The sequence below is a fragment of the Rhamphochromis sp. 'chilingali' genome (genome assembly GCF_963969265.1).
Source record: "Rhamphochromis sp. 'chilingali' genome assembly, chromosome: 11".
NCBI classification, from domain to species: domain Eukaryota; kingdom Metazoa; phylum Chordata; class Actinopteri; order Cichliformes; family Cichlidae; genus Rhamphochromis; species Rhamphochromis sp. 'chilingali'.
In genome coordinates, this window is record NC_137938.1 from 8,275,068 (window position 1) to 8,299,965 (window position 24,898).

A 24,898-nucleotide genomic window follows, 5' to 3' on the forward strand; every position below is an offset into this window, starting at 1 on the left:
AGCTTCTTCCTCACAGTTCTAAGTATCAGACACAACAATGAATAATCCACAGCTGACTGTCTTTAGCAGGTCAAAGGTCACAGCACACAGCAGACAGTCAGAAATATTCTAACTCTGATCATTTATCAGTTGTGACACTGTGAGACTTGATCAGAGGTGTGATCATCACAGCAGAGGCCTTTGTGTCAAAGTCACTGAGGATCAAACAGAAACACATGAAGCAGATTTTCCTCTTCTGGCTTTTTATAGCAGATAACCTTCAAAATATTCTGCAGTCGATCAAAAACTGAAGCAAACCATGAATCAACATGTGAACATGACCTGATGCTGCTGAAGTGAAGCAAAGTTACAGAGGTTTGATTACAGACACAGCTGAGAGTTTGTAATCTGTCATCATTTTAAAAAGTTTCCATGGAACAGCAGAAATGAGGCTTTCCTGTCAGAGGCTGACAGCACTGAACACAACAGCAGACTGGTGGCTAATAAACAGTGAATGATGCAGAAACAGATGTTTGAAGCTGTTCTTGGAGTACACTGAGAGAGAGAGCTGTGCAGGCAGGAACAGCCAAAGTCAGAGAGAATTCATGAGCATATTTATCAAACGTGAAGCAGAGTTTGGATCTTCTTCTGCTGCTGGTTCACTCAGTTTTGGTTGGAGACAGATGAAACCTGCAGCTTCAGGATCTGTGAGCTGTCCACTTTCAGCCCCGACGGCGTGTCCGTGTACGTGCCGTCGAGTGAACGATCCACGCTCTGTGTTTCCATCTTTATGTGTTTAGCTGCTCTTATTTACTGTTTTAGCTGTTTGCTGCTTGTTGAAATAGTTTGTGAGCTTTAACCTGAGATTCTGGCAAAATACATTTATATTAAACATCGATTAAGGATTGAATGAATCAACATCGTTTTATTCAAATTAAAACCATTTAAATGGGAACATTAATTTTTACACCCGCCTCTAATGCTTGGTAATGTCAGCTGGTCCATGTGCAGCTGGCTGTGAGGCTCAGGGAGCGTCTACAAAGTGCAACACTGAAAAAACATCATCCATAAATATTGAGTAATAACTGGACTCTCATACAGCGAGACTCAAATGCCTTTAAACATCAGCTTATCCTGCTGATCCAAGTCCAACACTGAGTTTGTAAAAACATGTTTGTCAATCATTTTGTTTGGTTTCTGAGGAAGATGATTCAATAACTTGCTGCTAATACACAACATTTCATCATATTTCCTCATAACCCTCTTTTGTCTGACCATTTGATCCCATTTGAATTTGCAATAAAGGATCCACAGAGTTTGGTGACAATAATGACAGTAGATGTTTGTGTGAAAGTGCTGGAAGCAAATGAGTGTGTGATGTTCTTTCAGTGTTGCACTTTGCAGACGCTCCCTGAGCACTGGTCTCACAGCCAGCTGCACATAGAGACTAGTGTTGTTAGTCCAGGTCAGAAGATGACTTGTTGGAATGAAAATGAGCTTGTAGTTTGTCTGCTTTAATAATGTGACTGGAAAAAGGTGTTGGACTTAAAAATTTGTCCATTTCTTTCACACTTCACCTTTAAAAGTGAAGCCATGTGGTTCCTGGAAGGAAAAACACGACTTTTTCAAGTCGTTGTCCTGTTTTTATGAGAAATGTATGACTTTAATGTGAAACATTCAGAGTTTTTTCTCTTGTTGTGTTTGTTTGAAGCTGCTTCCTGTTGGCTTCAGCTGTTTGGAGTTTCCATTTTCTAAACTTCTACATTCTGAACCTTCTTCAGCTCTGAACAGATGATGAAACACTGAATGATTTCAAGCACTTTGTCTAATAAACTTACATCTTTCATTCTTTATACAGATTGAAGGACTGTGGTTTGTCAGATATTGGCCTTGATTATCTGGCAGCAGCACTGAAGTCCAACCCCTCGTATCTCACAGAGGTGGACCTGAGTGGAACATACAGAAACTTGAAGGGTTCAGGAGTGAAGCATCTGTGTGGTTTTCTGGAGAGTCCACGATGTCGATTTGAAACTCTGAGGTCAGTCAGCATGTTTTAGTTGTGCTGAGATGAATATGATGTGAAAATTGTGCTGACACTAAACTGCAGACATCAGGCTGATATTATACTGATCCACACTGAGGATCTTCATGGTAAAGTCTGTTTTCTTCTTCTCTGGTTTAGTCCATTGACTGTAGCAGAACAATGTACACATTTCAAACAGTGATACTCAACGTATGGCCCGCGGCCCACACGCGGCCTGCCCACCTTTCCTAATTCAGAGAGAGGGACCCTGATTAACTGTGTAGCTTCTTCCTCACAGTTCTAAGTATCAGACACAACAATGAATAATCCACAGCTGACTGTCTTTAGCAGGTCAAAGGTCATGGCACACAGCAATCTGTGAAACAGTTTGGAGCAGGAATTCTTGCACATTTACAAACTGACACTGCTGCATGGCATGCTGGGTAATGCTAGCTGCTCAGGTATGAGCATGCTAACGGCTGTGAGGCTCCGTGGCTGCAGAATACTGAAGAAGAGAAAAGAGAGGCGGAGGATGAAGAAAAGAGGCAGAGATGAAGCAGAAGTTTAGCTCCAAAGAGGAGCTGTGTCTGTGTGGGCGGGGCTCAGGCAGGTGAAGCAGGTAAAGAGTAATAAATGAAGACAGCGGACAGGATTTGATAAGCTGATGTACAAACATGTTGAATGATGGTGGCAGCTACAGAAACAGGTCCATACATACATGAAGCGTGTCTCCTTTGCATCATCCACATTTGATACTGAGAGTTTCCAGAAGAGCAAACATCAAACACGCCTCCAAACATGTGACGAGTCAGACTGACATCATTTCTACAGAGAACAGTGTGAGCTCTCAGCAGGTCACTTCAATAAGAAGGACAAACAGTGCAGCAGGAATGACTAAACCCACTAACAGTCTGATATCCCCGTGTTCCTGTTGTTCTACAGCATCATCATTAATGCTGCTCCACCACCATCACTGCAGCTGACCAATCAGCTTCTGTCACGTCATGTGACGCTCTGTGACTCAGACTGGAGAAATGCTAAATGGCTAACCTGAAGCTAACCTGAGAAACAGTCAAAGTACTGATGATTCCTACAAAGTGTGTGTGTTCAGTATGAGATGAGTGTGAATGAAATCATGGAGGAGCGGGCCGTGGCTGCTCTCACACACGTTTGCTGCAGGGGCGGATCTACAGAAATGTTCTTAGGGGGGCAAAATCAAAGCCATTATTGTTGACACATATGCAGCTGTTACATCCTGTAATATGCATTAAATACGGTTCAAATACATTAAATGCATTAAATATACATGTTTCATATAAATATACTGTAGCCTACAACTGTATTTTCTTTAGCCCACATAATGAAACCGTTCAGTCAGATAAAGACAGAAGGCCTTTTCCACGTCCCTCTGCTCAATGTTAAAGTGCTGATGATGTTCAAGCTCAGGCAGCAGGAGGGATTTCTAAGCATCCTTCACTGATCCACAACAAAGGTCCAGAGTTTGATCCCTCCTATTACGACAGGAAACATATTGATAAGAGTTTCAAAGTGTCTTTGTAAGCAGACATGATTGACATGAGCCAGTCTGAGTTTGGTTCCTGCAGCTTGTGCTTCATAAACAGAGCTGAAGCAGAGGCAGCGTGTGCTTGCAGGTGAATGTACACTGCTGTTATAAGAGCTGTGGAAACTCGGGTCAAAAGGACGTAACCATACTGCTGACAGTTCCAGGACAGTCACAGAGTTACAGCATCATTTGTGAACATAAAGACAGAAAGCTCATCAAAATCCTGGGATTAAAAGTCTGTCCTGGTGGTGTCCAGTCAAACACGTCTCTGTGAAAGCTTCAATCCAACAGGCTCCAAAGTCCTTCTGCTCATTTCCTCGCCAGGTTCTTGATGCTCCTGTACCATCTCTCTGTCATCCTCCTCGCTCCCTCTTTGCACTCACAGTCTTTGTGCATCATTAACACTCACATGTGAAAAACCAAAGTTTTACTGAGCAGAAGATGATCATCAGTGACGCTGTCTTTAAAATACTCTTGTTAGAAATGTACGACTTTAATGTGAAACATTCAGAGTTTTTTCTCTTGTTGTGTTTGTTTGAAGCTGCTTCCTGTTGGCTTCAGCTGTTTGGAGTTTCCATTTTCTAAACTTCTACATTCTGAACCTTCTTCAGCTCTGAACAGATGATGAAACACTGAATGATTTCAAGCACTTTGTCTAATAAACTTACATCTTTCATTCTTTATACAGATTGGTGAGCTGTGATTTGTCAGAGATCAGCTGTGATTATCTGGAAGCAGTGCTGAAGCTCAACCCTTCGTATCCCAGAGAGGTGGACCTGAGTAACCACAAGCTGCAGGATTCAGGAGTGAAGCAGCTGTGTGTTCTTCTGGGGAAACCACAACATCGAATTGAAACTCTGAGGTCAGTCTCCATGTTTTAGTTGTTTGATACTGTCGATCTGTGGAACTAAAACCTTTATACAGGAAGTTTGGTTCAGCTCTTTGTAGACCTTCTAATCTCTGATCCTCTGAGTCTTACTCAGTAGTTGACGCAGAGGTGTGAAGCCTATGTGGGTGAGGACACTCGCCCAGCTCTAACTACCTTGACGTCCAGGTGTCTTCCCTGCTTGTCTTGATACAAACAAACCTGAGTAACCTTGCAGGTCAGATCTCATCAGTCACACCTGTTATGGCAGCTCTCCTCTAGATTGTAGTTCTTGTTAACCTGGGATGGTTTTAGAAGCCTGGACCACAGACTCCAAGGGAAGATATTACTGGGAAAGGCCAAAGCAACCTATTAGACCCATTAAACACTAACATAGATGAATACTCAGATTTAAACCTTTATTGTTTCACAAAGGGTTAAAAAGGGAACGTCCACAGTTTAGACTGGAGCACATTTTATTAAAGCAGTTTGACAGGAGCAAAGCAAAAAATACAAAGAATAAGTGTTTAAAATATTAATACATATAACATAATAATAAAAGAAGAGCCAAATAATGATAAAAAGAATGAAAAAGTTGTCCAGAGCAGCAGGATGTCTGAGGTCTGCAGAAACACAGAAACGCAGCAGCTAAAAATAGTTGTTGAAAGAAAACGAGGTGGGAGCTGCTGATTCCTGAGCTTTGATACTGGATTAGCTTCAGTAGTTATTCCCATCACTGCTGTAGGAGCTACATTTAGTCACAGCTGATTGTCTTCTTTGACCAGTCAGAATGACTACTGTTGTAAAAACAAGCACACAAAGAACCAATGAGAGTGAAGAACAGGATAAAGAGCTTGTGTGATGGAGGCAAAGCAATAATCAGCAGACTGTAGCAGTTTATATCTGCCTGAAAGTAGGAGCTCAGCGGAGCTCAGTCCCATATCTTTGGTTAGAAACAACATCAGTGATTTACTGCTGCTCGAGATGATTCCAGCAGCTCTCATTACAGCAGCTGATGAGAGAAACAGCTGATGGCTCACAGCTCGTGCACTGTTGGATCTCCAGATGTTCACGTGGCTGAAGTCTGTGAAGAATTTGTTGTTCATGTAGTTCACACAGCCTCAGATTGGACCGAGCTCCCTGGATCACTGCAGCATCCTCAGCTGGTACATGGACGTCTCTGTTCCTCAGTCTTGGAGCCCCTGCAGGACCGTCCACACCACCAGGGTCTCCTCACTCACCTTTCCTTTGTCCTCGTCCTTCATCGGCCGTGCTGTGTCTTTGTTCCTGCGGTGTTGTTCCCACGATGCAGTGCTGATGTTCCCTCCTTGAATGCACAACAAGTACGGTGCTGGTCTTTCTCGGGTGGAGCAGAGACAGATTGAAGTCTTCCAGGCTTTAGTGCAGACTTCCCTGACAGAGGCTGCATGGCTTCTACACTGTGTGGAGGTGACTCCTGCACTTGAAGACAGGCTGCAGGTACATGTGTGATGAAGAGGACCTGCAGCAGTGTGATGGAGCTGCAGGTCTTAAGGAAGTCCTGCTGTCCTGTCCCACCCTCATCTGTACTTCCTCTGTCTTCTCTGGACTTGTCCTCCTGTTTCAGGAACAGCACTGCTTCATGCCGAGGGTGGACGGGAGCGTTGGCTCTGATTCTTTTACCGTCCACCACAAGGAGACACTGATGCTGACCTCCTGATTCATCTGCATGTGTTCTGCTTCACACTGCTCACCTCCACCAAAGACTTCACAAACATCTTCTTTCTTTGAGTCCAGTTTGTCCCACAAACACTTCCAAATGTCCTCCTCTGAGATTCTGCAGCTTCTTGCAGTGTGACTCAGCTGACTTCTGACAGACCACAGACTGGCACAGCATCCACATGTGTCTCCTTTCAAACAGGCTCTTGATGTTTCCTCTCACATCATTCTTGCCAGTCAGTCTCCTTTGTTCTCCAGCTCTGTAGCTCCAGCTGATGAAGCTTCAGTTTTCCATGTTGGTAACAGTAAACTACAGCCTCTGCTGTCAGCTGGGTAACTAAACAGAGCTGCAGCACGTCTCTGCGGTGGTGCTACATCCAGCCTGCAGACGGCCATCTACATGTTGTAGTTATTTACAGTCGCCATGCGGGCAGTGGGCTGCTCTGCTTGTGCTGTTGTTGGTGAAGCTGAAGTGAAAGCGAGAGTTAAAGCACTGAACAGTGTCCACTGAGCTTCTCATGCTATTCTCATGCTCAAAGAAGTTTAACAGGAAAGCAGGAGGCAGACGTAAACTCAAAGCACAAAGCTGAACGCACAGACATAAGGCACAGACCTACAAAATAAAACAGGAAGTACACGACAGACAGAGAGATCCAGACCAGACACAGAACTAAACATATGCAGACTCATGAGCAGACAAAATAACACCATGGACAGACAGAAGGAACACAGAGAACAGGGAGCATGGAATAAACACTGGGAGTCCAAATAACAAAACCTAAAAACAAGAACTCAGGAAGTACTGTGTTGGAACAACATCATTTGGACAGGATGATGTCTTTATACCATCACATCGTTCCTCCACCTGGTCAAACCACACAGGCTCAAACTGATCAAAAACAGCTGAGCAGGTGAATATTTTAGAAAGGTCATGTGAAGGCAGGCCGATCATAGATCGAAGCTGTTTTATCTTATTGATAAAAACTGCAGGAACCTTTCACAAGTTACTGAGGAACTATTAATATGACAAGCTGGAGAAATAATTGAACAAAGAAGCTGAGGATTGTTGGAGCATTTCTCAATAATATTTTGACAGCTTTTGACTTCTCTGCGTTGACAGTGTCCTGATACCTGTACAGACGGTCTCTCAGCATCAGAAACACACCTGCATCTTTTTCCCACTTACGTTCAGCCTTCCTGCTCTCTCGTCTGGCTGAACGAGCGGCCTCGTTTATCCACGGGTCCGATTGTGGTTTCATAGTTTTAAAAGGAGCAACCTCATCAAGGACAGTTTGGCATTTATCATAAAAATTAGATGTCATCTGCTCGGTACCATCGCCGAGGGGAGATCTTAAACTTCTTAAAAGCACTAGAAAATAGTTCTGTTGCAGATGGGTTAAATAGACGACAATGGGGTGTTGGAATAAGAGGAGTAAAATGGCAGTGAGATAAAAATATATCAAACACAACACTGAAAAAACAGCATCACATGTTTCCATGTTTAGGACCGGTAACCCTAAAGACAGCACGAGATCCAACGTATGAGCCTGTTTCTGGGTTGGGCCCAACACAAACTGAGCACGACTGAAGGAGTCAAACTTAAAAAATCTCTGGCCAGAGGATTGGAGGAACAACACGTGAATATTAAAATCTCTGACAATTAAAGTTTGATCACAGTTTGGCACGAAAGCAGCTAAAAAGTCTTGAATAAAATCCTTGTGATGTTTTGGAGGCACCCACATCGGCTCATCGGCCGATGTGGGTGCCCGACCTATCGGCCGTAGGTTCTGAGGGTTTACTCCACCTGAGCGTAGACGGGGAGGACGCTGGGCGGGTTTATTGTAGTACGCCCAACAACAGATGTCAGACAGGCGTAAGCCATATCCAGAGAGCGCCAGTAGTTGATGCGGTCGAATCCAGTCGGGTTAGGCTGAGGTGTTTTTCCAAGTTGTATCCAGGTAGCTTTCATTCTCACCAATAAGCCACTGCATTTCCCACGGCGTCTGCGACACCCTGTCAGTTGAGGTGGCGCTGAAGCACAACGGAGACAAGCTGGAACTCCTGACAGGAACGGTGCAGAGAAGCTTCCCTGATATCCACGATTGCAATAAACAGGTTTTAAATGAGAAGATCTTAAAGCCAGCAGTGTTTGGTGATCATATACAAGCAGAGAGTTTGCATTTTTGAAGACAAATAAAAACTAAAACATGAATACAAACCGAGTCGGACAGCAGGCCGTACAAACTGCTGCCATCTTGACTCTCCGTTAAGAAAAGACTGTCATGTGACTGTCATAAAAGTCTGTATCCCAGAGCAGGTGTGGGACTTCCTGCAATGGAGTAACACGTGTCTCTGAAGCCTCCCGCTGAGTTTCAAAAATAGTTTTTTCTCAACCTACAAAGTCTTCATTTGTGCTACAGCTGAAGTTAACAGTCTTATACTTTATATTATAACTTTATTTGAGAAGAAATGGCATCCAACCCTTGAAAATACAAGCTCACAGGAGGAGCGGCGACTAGGCCCGGTGCGATCTCGGGCAAGAGTATCGATGATGGCCAAAGGGCAGCGTCCAGCTCTACGGCCGCTGAAGAGCAGACTCAACAGACGTGATGTGGATCCTACTGCTCTAAAATTGGAGCTTCTTCAATCCATTAAAGAGGACATTAGTACGCTGTTAAAAGAAGAACTCAGAAATGCATTGAAAGAAGATTTTGACAATATAAGGGCTGACGTGCAAGGACTGAGAAATGAGATCGCTAACAGCATGGCGGCGACGCACGTTGAAGTTGATGGAATAAAGATTACAGTGAAAGAAGCTGAGGATGGGCTGTCAATGTGGAGCGATGAGGTGACCACCCTGCAGTCTACAGTAGAGAGTATGAAGGAGGAGCTGTCTGACCTGAAGGATAAATGTGATGAAGGCAGGAAGCAGAGAGCTAACATCCACATCATAGGCATCCCAGAGGGCCTGGACTCGAGCTCCTCCACGGCCGTATCTGTGCTACTACGTGAAGTGCTGGGTATGGATAAAGACGTTATTGTTGACCGCTCACAAAGGAGCCCTATCCTGAGAAAGCCAGCTGGTATCCCGCACGCCGTCATAGCCGAGCGTCACTACTACCAGGATTGTGTGGAAATTCTACGCCGTGCCAGGGCCCAAGCCCCGCTTGAGTTTAACGGACAACCTATTGCAATATTAGGACTGGGTGATATGACCCAAAATTCATATCTCGATATTCTTTAGCTGGATGGCGATATATGATATATATATCGATATTTTTAAAGCCAGAAAGTAAGAACAAAAAGAGAGTTCTTAGTCAAAGCTGTGTCCCAAATCTCACACAGGCACATTTATTAACATACAGCACAGATGTACATGAAACAATTACTCAGAAATAAATTATCAGCATTTATTAAATAATAATGCTCCATAAATAAAAGAAAACAATGTTGTTTTTGTGCATAACAAAAAGCTCACAATTGTGCAGTCAAAATCTAAACAGACGCTGAGCATAATAACAAGCAGCTGCTCTGTTCCCAGGTTCTACTGCGTGACTGACAGCCTGGAGTTTGAAATCCTCTTTGTAACCGTGTCTCTTACAGGTGCCATTTATGGTCCTTATACACACTCAATAAAGTAATATTACTTTAGAGCAGAGTACGTACCACTCCGCGAGGCTCCTCGGTAGCTGTAATGCTCCAACAATCCATCAAGCGGTGCGGCCTCGTAGCTTAGCAAAGTCGTACCAAAACATTTTTTGAAATGTTTCTGAGCGCCGTGTAGCACATAAAATCGGTTCGAGGTCAGTAAGCACAACCAGAATTCATCCATAAGGCGCACTGTCGAATTTTGAGAAAATTACAGGATTTTAAGTGCAACTTATAGTGCAGAAAATATAGTTTATGGTTTTCCTTTGATCTTAGCAAATATCTACGCCTCTAATTGGGACGATCACAGATTTTTCACTAAAGTCTTTACACGGCTCCCCAATATGTCATCACACAATATCATCTTTGAGGGAGACCTAAACTGCTCATTATCTGCTATGGACCACAGTTCACACAAAAGTTACAGAATGTGATTATAAGACTGGTGATTTCTCCTCTTGTTTTTTCAGTGTGTATTCCTGATGCCTGCTCCAACTATCAGCCATGGAGATTCAACTCAGTGTTGTTAGCAGATGAAGAGTTTGTCAGTTACAAAAGGTCTGAGAGGCCAAATAATTTCATTTTGTGCAAAATAGAATAAAATAGTGACCGAGCGCCTCTCTCAGTTAGCTGATGAAATTACTAAACTACATGCTGTGTACAGCCACTCTCCTGAGCCTGTATTATATACACAGTGGTTACAATGAAAAACTGAATACAATCTCATATCTACAAAACAGGCTGAGTCAAAGTTGCAGCTACACTTATGAACATGGAGAAAAAACAGGCAAGTTATCAGCTCACCAGCTACGACTAAGAACAAACAACCAACTATCCTTGAGATCTACAATGATTTCAATAAGTTTTTTGATATTCCCTCCTTGGGAGAAGATGCGATCGCTAGTCTGGAGGAACCTGTCTCTAATGTTGAAACTGAAACGGCCATACGGAGCATGCAGTCTGGAAAATCAGTTTTCTGACCGACTGAATTCACTGTTAAAATCAACTTTTGAAGAATCCTTCCTCTAATAGTCGTTGCCTCCAACAATGCATCAAGCAGTGATGTGTTTAATTGTAAAACAGGAAAAAGACCATTTAGATTGTCGTTCATGTCGTTTAATATCTTTGTTCAACACAGACACCAAGATCCTGGCTCAAGTGTTGGCCCGTCGGTTACACAAGTATTTGTCCTCCATTATTTCACAGGACCAGACGGGCTTTATTAGGCACTCTTTTTTAACATTAAAGCTCTATTAAATATAATTTATACCCATGTTAAAGGTGATACATTGGAAACTGTAGTTTGGCTTGACGCAGAAAAGGTGTTGGATCGGGTGAGATTGGATTTTTTTTTTTTTTTTTTATACGCTTAAAAAATGTGGCTTTAATTTTGTATCTTGGATAAAAGTATTGTATTGCTCCCCTCTAACAGCTGTCCGGACTAACAATAATCTGTCCCCCAGGACAGGGATGCCCTCTGTCTCCTTTTTGCCGTTGAACCGCTAGCTGTTGCTCTGAGACAATGTGTTGGTGTTGAGGGAAAACATCGAGGGGGTATCGAACATGAAGTCTCTCTTTATTCCGACGACATGCTTTTATTTATTTCCAACCCATCGAATAGCCTCCACAAACCTTTGGATAGACTTACAATAATAATAATAATACGTTTTATTTATAGGCACATTTAAGAGCCTCAAGGTCACCTTAATGCATACTTAAGGAATTTGGGACAATTTCTGGATATAAAGTGAATTTTGGGAAGAGCGAAGCAAAGTCTATCTGTACGACAACTGGCGAGTTTTGTGTATTTTAGCACCTATTAAACCCAGCTATAACAAGTTTAAGTACTCGGGCATCTGGGTGACACAAAACCACAAAGACTTGTATAAAACTATCTTCCTTTATTGTCGAAGCTTAAAGAGGATTTTGGAAAATGTGAGTTTTATATTTATGGTGGGGATGCAGAACAAGGACCAAAGATGAATGTGATGCTGAATCAGCAGAACACTTGGACTCATTTGATTCCAGCTTTGATATCATTGATTTCAATATGTCCATTTCTTTCACACTTCACCTTTAAAAGTGAAGCCTTGTGGTTCCTGGAAGGAAAAACACGACTTTTTCAAGTCTTTTTCCTGTTTTTATGAGAAATGTACGACTTTAATGTGAAACATTCAGAGTTTTTTCTCTTGTTGTGTTTGTTTGAAGCTGCTTCCTGTTGGCTTCAGCTGTTTGGAGTTTCCATTTTCTAAACTTCTACATTCTGAACCTTCTTCAGCTCTGAACAGATGATGAAACACTGAATGATTTCAAGCACTTTGTCTAATAAACTTAAATCTTTCATTCTTTATACAGATTGAAGGACTGTGGTTTGTCAGAGATCAGCTGTGATTATCTGGCAGCAGCGCTGAGGTCCAACCCCTCCCATCTGAGAGAGCTGGACCTGAGTAGCAACAACAAGCTGCAGGATCCAGGAGTGAAGCATCTGTGTGGTTTCCTGAAGAGTCAAGGATGTAAACTTGAAACTCTGAGGTCAGTCAGCATGTTTTAGTTGTGCTGAGATGAATATGTTGTGAAAGTTGTGCTGACACTAAACTGCAGACATCAGGCTGATATTATACTGATCCACACTGAGGATCTTCATGGTAAAGTCTGTTTTCTTCTTCTCTGGTTTAGTCCATTGACTGCAGCAGAACAATGTTCACATTTCAAACAGTGATACTCAACGTATGGCCCGCGGCCCACACGCGGCCTGCCCACCTTTCCTGATTCAGAGAGAGGGGACCCTGATTAACTGTGCAGCTTCTTCCTCACAGTTCTAAGTATCAGACACAACAATGAATAATCCACAGCTGACTGTCTTTAGCAGGTCAAAGGTCACAGCACACAGCAGACAGTCAGAAATATTCTAACTCTGATCATTTATCAGTTGTGACACTGTGAGACTTGATCAGAGGTGTGATCATCACAGCAGAGGCCTTTGTGTCAAAGTCACTGAGGATCAAACAGAAACACATGAAGCAGATTTTCCTCTTCTGGCTTTTTATAGCAGATAACCTTCAAAATATTCTGCAGTCGATCAAAAACTGAAGCAAACCATGAATCAACATGTGAACATGACCTGATGCTGCTGAAGTGAAGCAAAGTTACAGAGGTTTGATTACAGACACAGCTGAGAGTTTGTAATCTGTCATCATTTTAAAAAGTTTCCATGGAACAGCAGAAATGAGGCTTTCCTGTCAGAGGCCGACAGCACTGAACACAACAGCAGACTGGTGGCTAATAAACAGTGAATGATGCAGAAACAGATGTTTGAAGCTGTTCTTGGAGTACACTGAGAGAGAGAGAGCTGTGCAGGCAGGAACAGCCAAAGTCAGAGAGAATTCATGAGCATATTTATCAAACGTGAAGCAGAGTTTGGATCTTCTTCTGCTGCTGGTTCACTCAGTTTTGGTTGGAGACAGATGAAACCTGCAGCTTCAGGATCTGTGAGCTGTCCACTTTCAGCCCCGACGGCGTGTCCGTGTACGTGCCGTCGAGTGAACGATCCACGCTCTGTGTTTCCATCTTTATGTGTTTAGCTGCTCTCATTTACTGTTTTAGCTGTTTGCTGCTTGTTGAAATAGTTTGTGAGCTTTAACCTGAGATTCTGGCAAAATACATTTATATTAAACATCGATTAAGGATTGAATGAATCAACATCGTTTTATTCAAATTAAAACCATTTAAATGGGAAAATCTATTTTTTTACACCCGCCTCTAATGCTTGGTAATGTCAGCTGGTCCATGTGCAGCTGGCTGTGAGGCTCAGGGAGCGTCTACAAAGTGCAACACTGAAAAAACATCATCCATAAATATTGAGTAATAACTGGACTCTCATACAGCCAGACTCAAATGCCTTTAAACATCAGCTTATTCTGCTGATCCAAGTCCAACACTGAGTTTGTAAAAACATGTTTGTCAATCATTTTGTTTGGTTTCTGAGGAAGATGATTCAATAACTTGCTGCTAATACACAACATTTCATCATATTTCCTCATAACCCTCTTTTGTCTGACCATTTGATCCCATTTGAATTTGCAATAAAGGATCCACAGAGTTTGGTGACAATAATGACAGTAGATGTTTGTGTGAAAGTGCTGGAAGCAAATGTGTGTGATGTTCTTTCAGTGTTGCACTTTGTAGACGGTCCCTGAGCACTGGTCTCACAGCCAGCTGCACATAGAGACTAGTGTTGTTAGTCCAGGTCAGAAGATGACTTGTTGGAATGAAAATGAGCTTGTAGTTTGTCTGCTTTAATAATGTGACTGGAAAAAGGTGTTGGACTTCAAATATGTCCATTTCTTTCACACTTCACCTTTAAAAGTGAAGCCATGTGGTTCCTGGAAGGAAAAACACGACTTTTTCAAGTCTTTTTCCTGGTTTTATGAGAAATGTTAGACTTTAATGTGAAACATTCAGAGTTTTTTTTTCTTGTTGTGTTTGTTTGAAGCTGCTTCCTGTTGGCTTCAGCTGTTTGGAGTTTCCATTTTCTAAACTTCTACATTCTGAACCTTCTTCAGCTCTGAACAGATGATGAAACACTGAATGATTTCAAGCTCACACTTTGTCTAATAAACTTAAATCTTTCATTCTTTATACAGATTGAAGGACTGTGGTTTGTCAGAGATCAGCTGTGATTATCTGGCAGCAGCGCTGAGGTCCAACCCCTCCCATCTGAGAGAGCTGGACCTGAGTAGCAACAACAAGGAGCTGCAGGATTCAGGAGTGAAGCATCTGTGTGGTTTCCTGAAGAGTCAAGGATGTAAACTTGAAACTCTGAGGTCAGTCAGCATGTTTTAGTTGTGCTGAGATGAATATGATGTGAAAGTTGTGCTGACACTAAACTGCAGACATCAGGCTGATATTATACTGATCCACACTGAGGATCTTCATGGTAAAGTCTGTTTTCTTCTTCTCTGGTTTAGTCCATTGATTGCAGCAGAACAATGATCACATTTCAAACAGTGATACTCAACGTATGGCCCGCGGCCCACACGCGGCCTGCCCACCTTTCCTAATTCAGAGAGAGGGACCCTGATTAACTGTGTAGCTTCTTCCTCACAGTTCTAAGTATTAGACACAACAATGAATAATCCACAGCTGACTGTCTTTAGCAGGTCAAAGGTCATGGCACACAGCAATCTGTGAAACAGTTTGGAACCGGAATTCTTGCACATTTACAAACTGACACTGCTGCATGGCATGCTGGGTAATGCTAGCTGCTCAGGTATGAGCATGCTAACGGCTGTGAGGCTCCGTGGCTGCAGAATACTGAAGAAGAGAAAAGAGAGGCGGAGGATGAAGAAAAGAGGCAGAGATGAAGCAGAAGTTTAGCTCCAAAGAGGAGCTGTCTGTGTGGGCGGGGCTCAGGCAGGTGAAGCAGGTAAAGAGTAATAAATGAAGACAGCGGACAGGATTTGATAAGCTGATGTACAAACATGTTGAATGATGGTGGCAGCTACAGAAACAGGTCCATACATACATGAAGCGTGTCTCCTTTGCATCATCCACATTTGATACTGAGAGTTTCCAGAAGAGCAAACATCAAACACGCCTCCAAACATGTGACGAGTCAGACTGACATCATTTCTACAGAGAACAGTGTGAGCTCTCAGCAGGTCACTTCAATAAGAAGGACAAACAGTGCAGCAGGAATGACTAAACCCACTAACAGTCTGATATCCCCGTGTTCCTGTTGTTCTACAGCATCATCATTAATGCTGCTCCACCACCATCACTGCAGCTGACCAATCAGCTTCTGTCACGTCATGTGACGCTCTGTGACTCAGACTGGAGAAATGCTAAATGGCTAACCTGAAGCTAACCTGAGAAACAGTCAAAGTACTGATGATTCCTACAAAGTGTGTGTGTTCAGTATGAGATGAGTGTGAATGAAATCATGGAGGAGCGGGCCGTGGCTGCTCTCACACACGTTTGCTGCAGGGGCGGATCTACAGAAATGTTCTTAGGGGGGCAAAATCAAAGCCATTATTGTTGACACATATGCAGCTGTTACATCCTGTAATATGCATTAAATACGGTTCAAATACATTAAATGCATTAAATATACATGTTTCATATAAATATACTGTAGCCTACAACTGTATTTTCTTTAGCCCACATAATGAAACCGTTCAGTCAGATAAAGACAGAAGGCCTTTTCCACGTCCCTCTGCTCAATGTTAAAGTGCTGATGATGTTCAAGCTCAGGCAGCAGGAGGGATTTCTAAGCATCCTTCACTGATCCACAACAAAGGTCCAGAGTTTGATCCGTCCTATTACGACAGGAAACATATTGATAAGAGTTTCAAAGTGTCTTTGTAAGCAGACATGATTGACATGAGCCAGTCTGAGTTTGGTTCCTGCAGCTTGTGCTTCATAAACAGAGCTGAAGCAGAGGCAGCGTGTGCTTGCAGGTGAATGTACACTGCTGTTATAAGAGCTGTGGAAACTCGGGTCAAAAGGACGTAACCATACTGCTGACAGTTCCAGGACAGTCACAGAGTTACAGCATCATTTGTGAACATAAAGACAGAAAGCTCATCAAAATCCTGGGATTAAAAGTCTGTCCTGGTGGTGTCCAGTCAAACACGTCTCTGTGAAAGCTTCAATCCAACAGGCGCCAAAGTCCTTCTGCTCATTTCCTCGCCAGGTTCTTGATGCTCCTGTACCATCTCTCTGTCATCCTCCTCGCTCCCTCTTTGCACTCACAGTCTTTGTGCATCATTAACACTCACATGTGAAAAACCAAAGTTTTACTGAGCAGAAGATGATCATCAGTGACGCTGTCTTTAAAATACTCTTGTTAGAAATGTACGACTTTAATGTGAAACATTCAGAGTTTTTTCTCTTGTTGTGTTTGTTTGAAGCTGCTTCCTGTTGGCTTCAGCTGTTTGGAGTTTCCATTTTCTAAACTTCTACATTCTGAACCTTCTTCAGCTCTGAACAGATGATGAAACACTGAATGATTTCAAGCACTTTGTCTAATAAACTTACATCTTTCATTCTTTATACAGATTGGTGAGCTGTGATTTGTCAGAGATCAGCTGTGATTATCTGGAAGCAGTGCTGAAGCTCAACCCTTCGTATCCCAGAGAGGTGGACCTGAGTAACCACAAGCTGCAGGATTCAGGAGTGAAGCAGCTGTGTGTTCTTCTGGGGAAACCACAACATCGAATTGAAACTCTGAGGTCAGTCAGCATGTTTTAGTTGTTTGATACTGTCGATCTGTGGAACTAAAACCTTTATACAGGAAGTTTGGTTCAGCTCTTTGTAGACCTTCTAATCTCTGATCCTCTGAGTCTTACTCAGTAGTTGACGCAGAGGTGTGAAGCCTATGTGGGTGAGGACACTCGCCCAGCTCTAACTACTTTGACGTCCAGGTGTCTTCCCTGCTTGTCTTGATACAAACAAACCTGAGTAACCTTGCAGGTCAGATCTCATCAGTCACACCTGTTATGGCAGCTCTCCTCTAGATTGTAGTTCTTGTTAACCTGGGATGGTTTTAGAAGCCTGGACCACAGACTCCAAGGGAAGATATTACTGGGAAAGGCCAAAGCAACCTATTAGACCCATTAAACACTAACATAGATGAATACTCAGATTTAAACCTTTATTGTTTCACAAAGGGTTAAAAAGGGAACGTCCACAGTTTAGACTGGAGCACATTTTATTAAAGCAGTTTGACAGGAGCAAAGCAAAAAATACAAAGAATAAGTGTTTAAAATATTAATACATATAACATAATAATAATAAAAGAAGAGCCAAATAATGATAAAAAGAATGAAAAAGTTGTCCAGAGCAGCAGGATGTCTGAGGTCTGCAGAAACACAGAAACGCAGCAGCTAAAAATAGTTGTTGAAAGAAAACGAGGTGGGAGCTGCTGATTCCTGAGCTTTGATACTGGATTAGCTTCAGTAGTTATTCCCATCACTGCTGTAGGAGCTACATTTAGTCACAGCTGATTGTCTTCTTTGACCAGTCAGAATGACTACTGTTGTAAAAACAAGCACACAAAGAACCAATGAGAGTGAAGAACAGGATAAAGAGCTTGTGTGATGGAGGCAAAGCAATAATCAGCAGACTGTAGCAGTTTATATCTGCCTGAAAGTAGGAGCTCAGCGGAGCTCAGTCCCATATCTTTGGTTAGAAACAACATCAGTGATTTACTGCTGCTCGAGATGATTCCAGCAGCTCTCATTACAGCAGCTGATGAGAGAAACAGCTGATGGCTCACAGCTCGTGCACTGTTGGATCTCCAGATGTTCACGTGGCTGAAGTCTGTGAAGAATTTGTTGTTCATGTAGTTCACACAGCCTCAGATTGGACCGAGCTCCCTGGATCACTGCAGCATCCTCAGCTGGTACATGGACGTCTCTGTTCCTCAGTCTTGGAGCCCCTGCAGGACCGTCCACACCACCAGGGTCTCCTCACTCACCTTTCCTTTGTCCTCGTCCTTCATCGGCCGTGCTGTGTCTTTGTTCCTGCGGTGTTGTTCCCACGATGCAGTGCTGATGTTCCCTCCTTGAATGCACAACAAGTACGGTGCTGGTCTTTCTCGGGTGGAGCAGAGACAGATTGAAGTCTTCCAGGCTTTAGTGCAGACTTCCCTGACAGAGGCTGCATGGCTTCTACACTGTGTGGAGGTGACTCCTGCACTTGAAGACAGGCTGCAGGTACATGTGTGATGAAGAGGACCTGCAGCAGTGTGATGGAGCTGCAGGTCTTAAGGAAGTCCTGCTGTCCTGTCCCACCCTCATCTGTACTTCCTCTGTCTTCTCTGGACTTGTCCTCCTGTTTCAGGAACAGCACTGCTTCATGCCGAGGGTGGACGGGAGCGTTGGCTCTGATTCTTTTACCGTCCACCACAAGGAGACACTGATGCTGACCTCCTGATTCATCTGCATGTGTTCCGCTTCACACTGCTCACCTCCACCAAAGACTTCACAAACATCTTCTTTCTTTGAGTCCAGTTTGTCCCACAAACACTTCCAAATGTCCTCCTCTGAGATTCTGCAGCTTCTTGCAGTGTGACTCAGCTGACTTCTGACAGACCACAGACTGGCACAGCATCCACATGTGTCTCCTTTCAAACAGGCTCTTGATGTTTCCTCTCACATCATTCTTGCCAGTCAGTCTCCTTTGTTCTCCAGCTCTGTAGCTCCAGCTGATGAAGCTTCAGTTTTTCATGTTGGTAACAGTAAACTACAGCCTCTGCTGTCAGCTGGGTAACTAAACAGAGCTGCAGCACGTCTCTGCGGTGGTGCTACATCCAGCCTGCAGACGGCCATCTACATGTTGTAGTTATTTACAGTCGCCATGCGGGCAGTGGGCTGCTCTGCTTGTGCTGTTGTTGGTGAAGCTGAAGTGAAAGCGAGAGTTAAAGCACTGAACAGTGTCCACTGAGCTTCTCATGCTATTCTCATGCTCAAAGAAGTTTAACAGGAAAGCAGGAGGCAGACGTAAACTCAAAGCACAAAGCTGAACGCACAGACATAAGGCACAGACCTACAAAATAAAACAGGAAGTACACGACAGACAGAGAGATCCAGACCAGACACAGAACTAAACATATGCAGACTCATGAGCAGACAAAATAACACCATGGACAGACAGAAGGAACACAGAGAACAGGGAGCATGGAATAAACACTGGGAGTCCAAATAACAAAACCTAAAAACAAGAACTCAGGAAGTACTGTGTTGGAACAACATCATTTGGACAGGATGATGTCTTTATACCATCACATCGTTCCTCCACCTGGTCAAACCACACAGGCTCAAACTGATCAAAAACAGCTGAGCAGGTGAATATTTTAGAAAGGTCATGTGAAGGCAGGCCGATCATAGATCGAAGCTGTTTTATCTTATTGATAAAAACTGCAGGAACCTTTCACAAGTTACTGAGGAACTATTAATATGACAAGCTGGAGAAATAATTGAACAAAGAAGCTGAGGATTGTTGGAGCATTTCTCAATAATATTTTGACAGCTTTTGACTTCTCTGCGTTGACAGTGTCCTGATACCTGTACAGACGGTCTCTCAGCATCAGAAACACACCTGCATCTTTTTCCCACTTACGTTCAGCCTTCCTGCTCTCTCGTCTGGCTGAACGAGCGGCCTCGTTTATCCACGGGTCCGATTGTGGTTTCATAGTTTTAAAAGGAGCAACCTCATCAAGGACAGTTTGGCATTTATCATAAAAATTAGATGTCATCTGCTCGGTACCATCGCCGAGGGGAGATCTTAAACTTCTTAAAAGCACTAGAAAATAGTTCTGTTGCAGATGGGTTAAATAGACGACAATGGGGTGTTGGAATAAGAGGAGTAAAATGGCAGTGAGATAAAAATATATCAAATACAACACTGAAAAAACAGCATCACATGTTTCCATGTTTAGGACCGGTAACCCTAAAGACAGCACGAGATCCAACGTATGAGCCTGTTTCTGGGTTGGGCCCAACACAAACTGAGCACGACTGAAGGAGTCAAACTTAAAAAATCTCTGGCCAGAGGATTGGAGGAACAACACGTGAATATTAAAATCTCTGACAATTAAAGTTTGATCACAGTTTGGCACGAAAGCAGCTAAAAAGTCTTGAATAAAATCCTTGTGATGTTTTGGAGGCACCCACATCGGCTCATCGGCCGATGTGGGTGCCCGACCTATCGGCCGTAGGTTCTGAGGGTTTACTCCACCTGAGCGTAGACGGGGAGGACGCTGGGCGGGTTTATTGTAGTACGCCCAACAACAGATGTCAGACAGGCGTAAGCCATATCCAGAGAGCGCCAGTAGTTGATGCGGTCGAATCCAGTCGGGTTAGGCTGAGGTGTTTTTCCAAGTTGTATCCAGGTAGCTTTCATTCTCACCAATAAGCCACTGCATTTCCCACGGCGTCTGCGACACCCTGTCAGTTGAGGTGGCGCTGAAGCACAACGGAGACAAGCTGGAACTCCTGACAGGAACGGTGCAGAGAAGCTTCCCTGATATCCACGATTGCAATAAACAGGTTTTAAATGAGAAGATCTTAAAGCCAGCAGTGTTTGGTGATCATATACAAGCAGAGAGTTTGCATTTTTGAAGACAAATAAAAACTAAAACATGAATACAAACCGAGTCGGACAGCAGGCCGTACAAACTGCTGCCATCTTGACTCTCCGTTAAGAAAAGACTGTCATGTGACTGTCATAAAAGTCTGTATCCCAGAGCAGGTGTGGGACTTCCTGCAATGGAGTAACACGTGTCTCTGAAGCCTCCCGCTGAGTTTCAAAAATAGTTTTTTCTCAACCTACAAAGTCTTCATTTGTGCTACAGCTGAAGTTAACAGTCTTATACTTTATATTATAACTTTATTTGAGAAGAAATGGCATCCAACCCTTGAAAATACAAGCTCACAGGAGGAGCGGCGACTAGGCCCGGTGCGATCTCGGGCAAGAGTATCGATGATGGCCAAAGGGCAGCGTCCAGCTCTACGGCCGCTGAAGAGCAGACTCAACAGACGTGATGTGGATCCTACTGCTCTAAAATTGGAGCTTCTTCAATCCATTAAAGAGGACATTAGTACGCTGTTAAAAGAAGAACTCAGAAATGCATTGAAAGAAGATTTTGACAATATAAGGGCTGACGTGCAAGGACTGAGAAATGAGATCGCTAACAGCATGGCGGCGACGCACGTTGAAGTTGATGGAATAAAGATTACAGTGAAAGAAGCTGAGGATGGGCTGTCAATGTGGAGCGATGAGGTGACCACCCTGCAGTCTACAGTAGAGAGTATGAAGGAGGAGCTGTCTGACCTGAAGGATAAATGTAATGAAGGCAGGTAGCAGAGAGCTAACATCCACATCATAGGCATCCCAGAGGGCCTGGACTCGAGCTCCTCCACGGCCGTATCTGTGCTACTACGTGAAGTGCTGGGTATGGATAAAGACGTTATTGTTGACCGCTCACAAAGGAGCCCTATCCCGAGAAAGCCAGCTGGTATCCCGCACGCCGTCATAGCCGAGCGTCACTACTACCAGGATTGTGTGGAAATTCTACGCCGTGCCAGGGCCCAAGCCCCGCTTGAGTTTAACGGACAACCTATTGCAATATTAGGACTGGGTGATATGACCCAAAATTCATATCTCGATATTCTTTAGCTGGATGGCGATATATGATATATATATCGATATTTTTAAAGCCAGAAAGTAAGAACAAAAAGAGAGTTCTTAGTCAAAGCTGTGTCCCAAATCTCACACAGGCACATTTATTAACATACAGCACAGATGTACATGAAACAATTACTCAGAAATAAATTATCAGCATTTATTAAATAATAATGCTCCATAAATAAAAGAAAACAATGTTGTTTTTGTGCATAACAAAAAGTTCACAATTGTGCAGTCAAAATCTAAACTAACAGACGCTGAGCATAATAACAAGCAGCTGCTCTGTTCCCAGGTTCTACTGCGTGACTGACAACCTGGAGTTTGAAATCCTCTTTGTAACCGTGTCTCTTACAGGTGCCATTTATGGTCCTTATACACACTCAATAAAGTAATATTACTTTAGAGCAGAGTACGTACCACTCCGCGAGGCTCCTCGGTAGCTGTAATGCTCCAACAATCCATCAAGCGGTGCGGCCTCGTAGCTTAGCAAAGTCGTACCAAAACATTTTTTGAAATGTTTCTGAGCGCCGTGTAGCACATAAAATCGGTTCGAGGTCAGTAAGCACAACCAGAATTCATCCATAAGGCGCACTGTCGAATTTTGAGAAAATTACAGGATTTTAAGTGCAACTTATAGTGCAGAAAATATAGTTTATGGTTTTCCTTTGATCTTAGCAAATATCTACGCCTCTAATTGGGACGATCACAGATTTTTCACTAAAGTCTTTACACGGCTCCCCAATATGTCATCACACAATATCATCTTTGAGGGAGACCTAAACTGCTCATTATCTGCTATGGACCACAGTTCACACAAAAGTTACAGAATGTGATTATAAGACTGGTGATTTCTCCTCTTGTTTTTTCAGTGTGTATTCCTGATGCCTGCTCCAACTATCAGCCATGGAGATTCAACTCAGTGTTGTTAGCAGATGAAGAGTTTGTCAGTTACAAAAGGTCTGAGAGGCCAAATAATTTCATTTTGTGCAAAATAGAATAAAATAGTGACCGAGCGCCTCTCTCAGTTAGCTGATGAAATTACTAAACTACATGCTGTGTACAGCCACTCTCCTGAGCCTGTATTATATACACAGTGGTTACAATGAAAAACTGAATACAATCTCATATCTACAAAACAGGCTGAGTCAAAGTTGCAGCTACACTTATGAACATGGAGAAAAAACAGGCAAGTTATCAGCTCACCAGCTACAACTAAGAACAAACAACCAACTATCCTTGAGATCTACAATGATTTCAATAAGTTTTTTGATATTCCCTCCTTGGGAGAAGATGCGATCGCTAGTCTGGAGGAACCTGTCTCTAATGTTGAAACTGAAACGGCCATACGGAGCATGCAGTCTGGAAAATCAGTTTTCTGACCGACTGAATTCACTGTTAAAATCAACTTTTGAAGAATCCTTCCTCTCACAGTCGTTGCCTCCAACAATGCATCAAGCAGTGATGTGTTTAATTGTAAAACAGGAAAAAGACCATTTAGATTGTCGTTCCTATCGTTTAATATCTTTGTTCAACACAGACACCAAGATCCTGGCTCAAGTGTTGGCCCGTCGGTTACACAAGTATTTGTCCTCCATTATTTCACAGGACCAGACGGGCTTTATTAGGCACTCTTTTTTAACATTAAAGCTCTATTAAATATAATTTATACCCATGTTAAAGGTGATACATTGGAAACTGTAGTTTGGCTTGACGCAGAAAAGGTGTTGGATCGGGTGAGATTGGATTTTTTTTTTTTTTTTTTATACGCTTAAAAAATGTGGCTTTAATTTTGTATCTTGGATAAAAGTATTGTATTGCTCCCCTCTAACAGCTGTCCGGACTAACAATAATCTGTCCCCCAGGACAGGGATGCCCTCTGTCTCCTTTTTGCCGTTGAACCGCTAGCTGTTGCTCTGAGACAATGTGTTGGTGTTGAGGGAAAACATCGAGGGGGTATCGAACATGAAGTCTCTCTTTATTCCGACGACATGCTTTTATTTATTTCCAACCCATCGAATAGCCTCCACAAACCTTTGGATAGACTTACAATAATAATAATAATACGTTTTATTTATAGGCACATTTAAGAGCCTCAAGGTCACCTTAATGCATACTTAAGGAATTTGGGACAATTTCTGGATATAAAGTGAATTTTGGGAAGAGCGAAGCAAAGTCTATCTGTACGACAACTGGCGAGTTTTGTGTATTTTAGCACCTATTAAACCCAGCTATAACAAGTTTAAGTACTCGGGCATCTGGGTGACACAAAACCACAAAGACTTGTATAAAACTATCTTCCTTTATTGTCGAAGCTTAAAGAGGATTTTGGAAAATGTGAGTTTTATATTTATGGTGGGGATGCAGAACAAGGACCAAAGATGAATGTGATGCTGAATCAGCAGAACACTTGGACTCATTTGATTCCAGCTTTGATATCATTGATTTCAATATGTCCATTTCTTTCACACTTCACCTTTAAAAGTGAAGCCTTGTGGTTCCTGGAAGGAAAAACACGACTTTTTCAAGTCGTTGTCCTGTTTTTATGAGAAATGTATGACTTTAATGTGAAACATTCAGAGTTTTTTCTCTTGTTGTGTTTGTTTGAAGCTGCTTCCTGTTGGCTTCAGCTGTTTGGAGTTTCCATTTTCTAAACTTCTACATTCTGAACCTTCTTCAGCTCTGAACAGATGATGAAACACTGAATGATTTCAAGCACTTTGTCTAATAAACTTAAATCTTTCATTCTTTATACAGATTGAAGGACTGTGGTTTGTCAGATATTGGCCTTGATTATCTGGCAGCAGCGCTGAGGTCCAACCCCTCCCATCTGAGAGAGCTGGACCTGAGTAACAACAAGGAGCTGCAGGATCCAGGAGTGAAGCATCTGTGTGGTTTCCTGAAGAGTCAAGGATGTAAACTTGAAACTCTGAGG

General features: G+C 42.9%; 1 protein-coding gene across 11 annotated transcripts in view; it reads left to right on the plus strand.

Annotated features, from left to right (window-relative positions):
• Positions 1 to 24,898, plus strand: part of LOC308406529 (NACHT, LRR and PYD domains-containing protein 12-like) — a 108,063-nt gene that overhangs the window by 66,638 nt on the left and 16,527 nt on the right. For all 11 annotated transcript variants that reach the window (XM_080897592.1, XM_080897597.1, XM_080897601.1 and 8 more), the window contains 5 exons: positions 1,838 to 2,017; positions 4,255 to 4,428; positions 12,133 to 12,309; positions 14,421 to 14,600; positions 16,836 to 17,009. In XM_080897592.1, the coding sequence (XP_080753718.1) occupies positions 1,838 to 2,017; positions 4,255 to 4,428; positions 12,133 to 12,309; positions 14,421 to 14,600; positions 16,836 to 17,009 (885 nt within the window). The remainder of the gene's footprint in view (positions 1 to 1,837; positions 2,018 to 4,254; positions 4,429 to 12,132; positions 12,310 to 14,420; positions 14,601 to 16,835; positions 17,010 to 24,898) is intronic.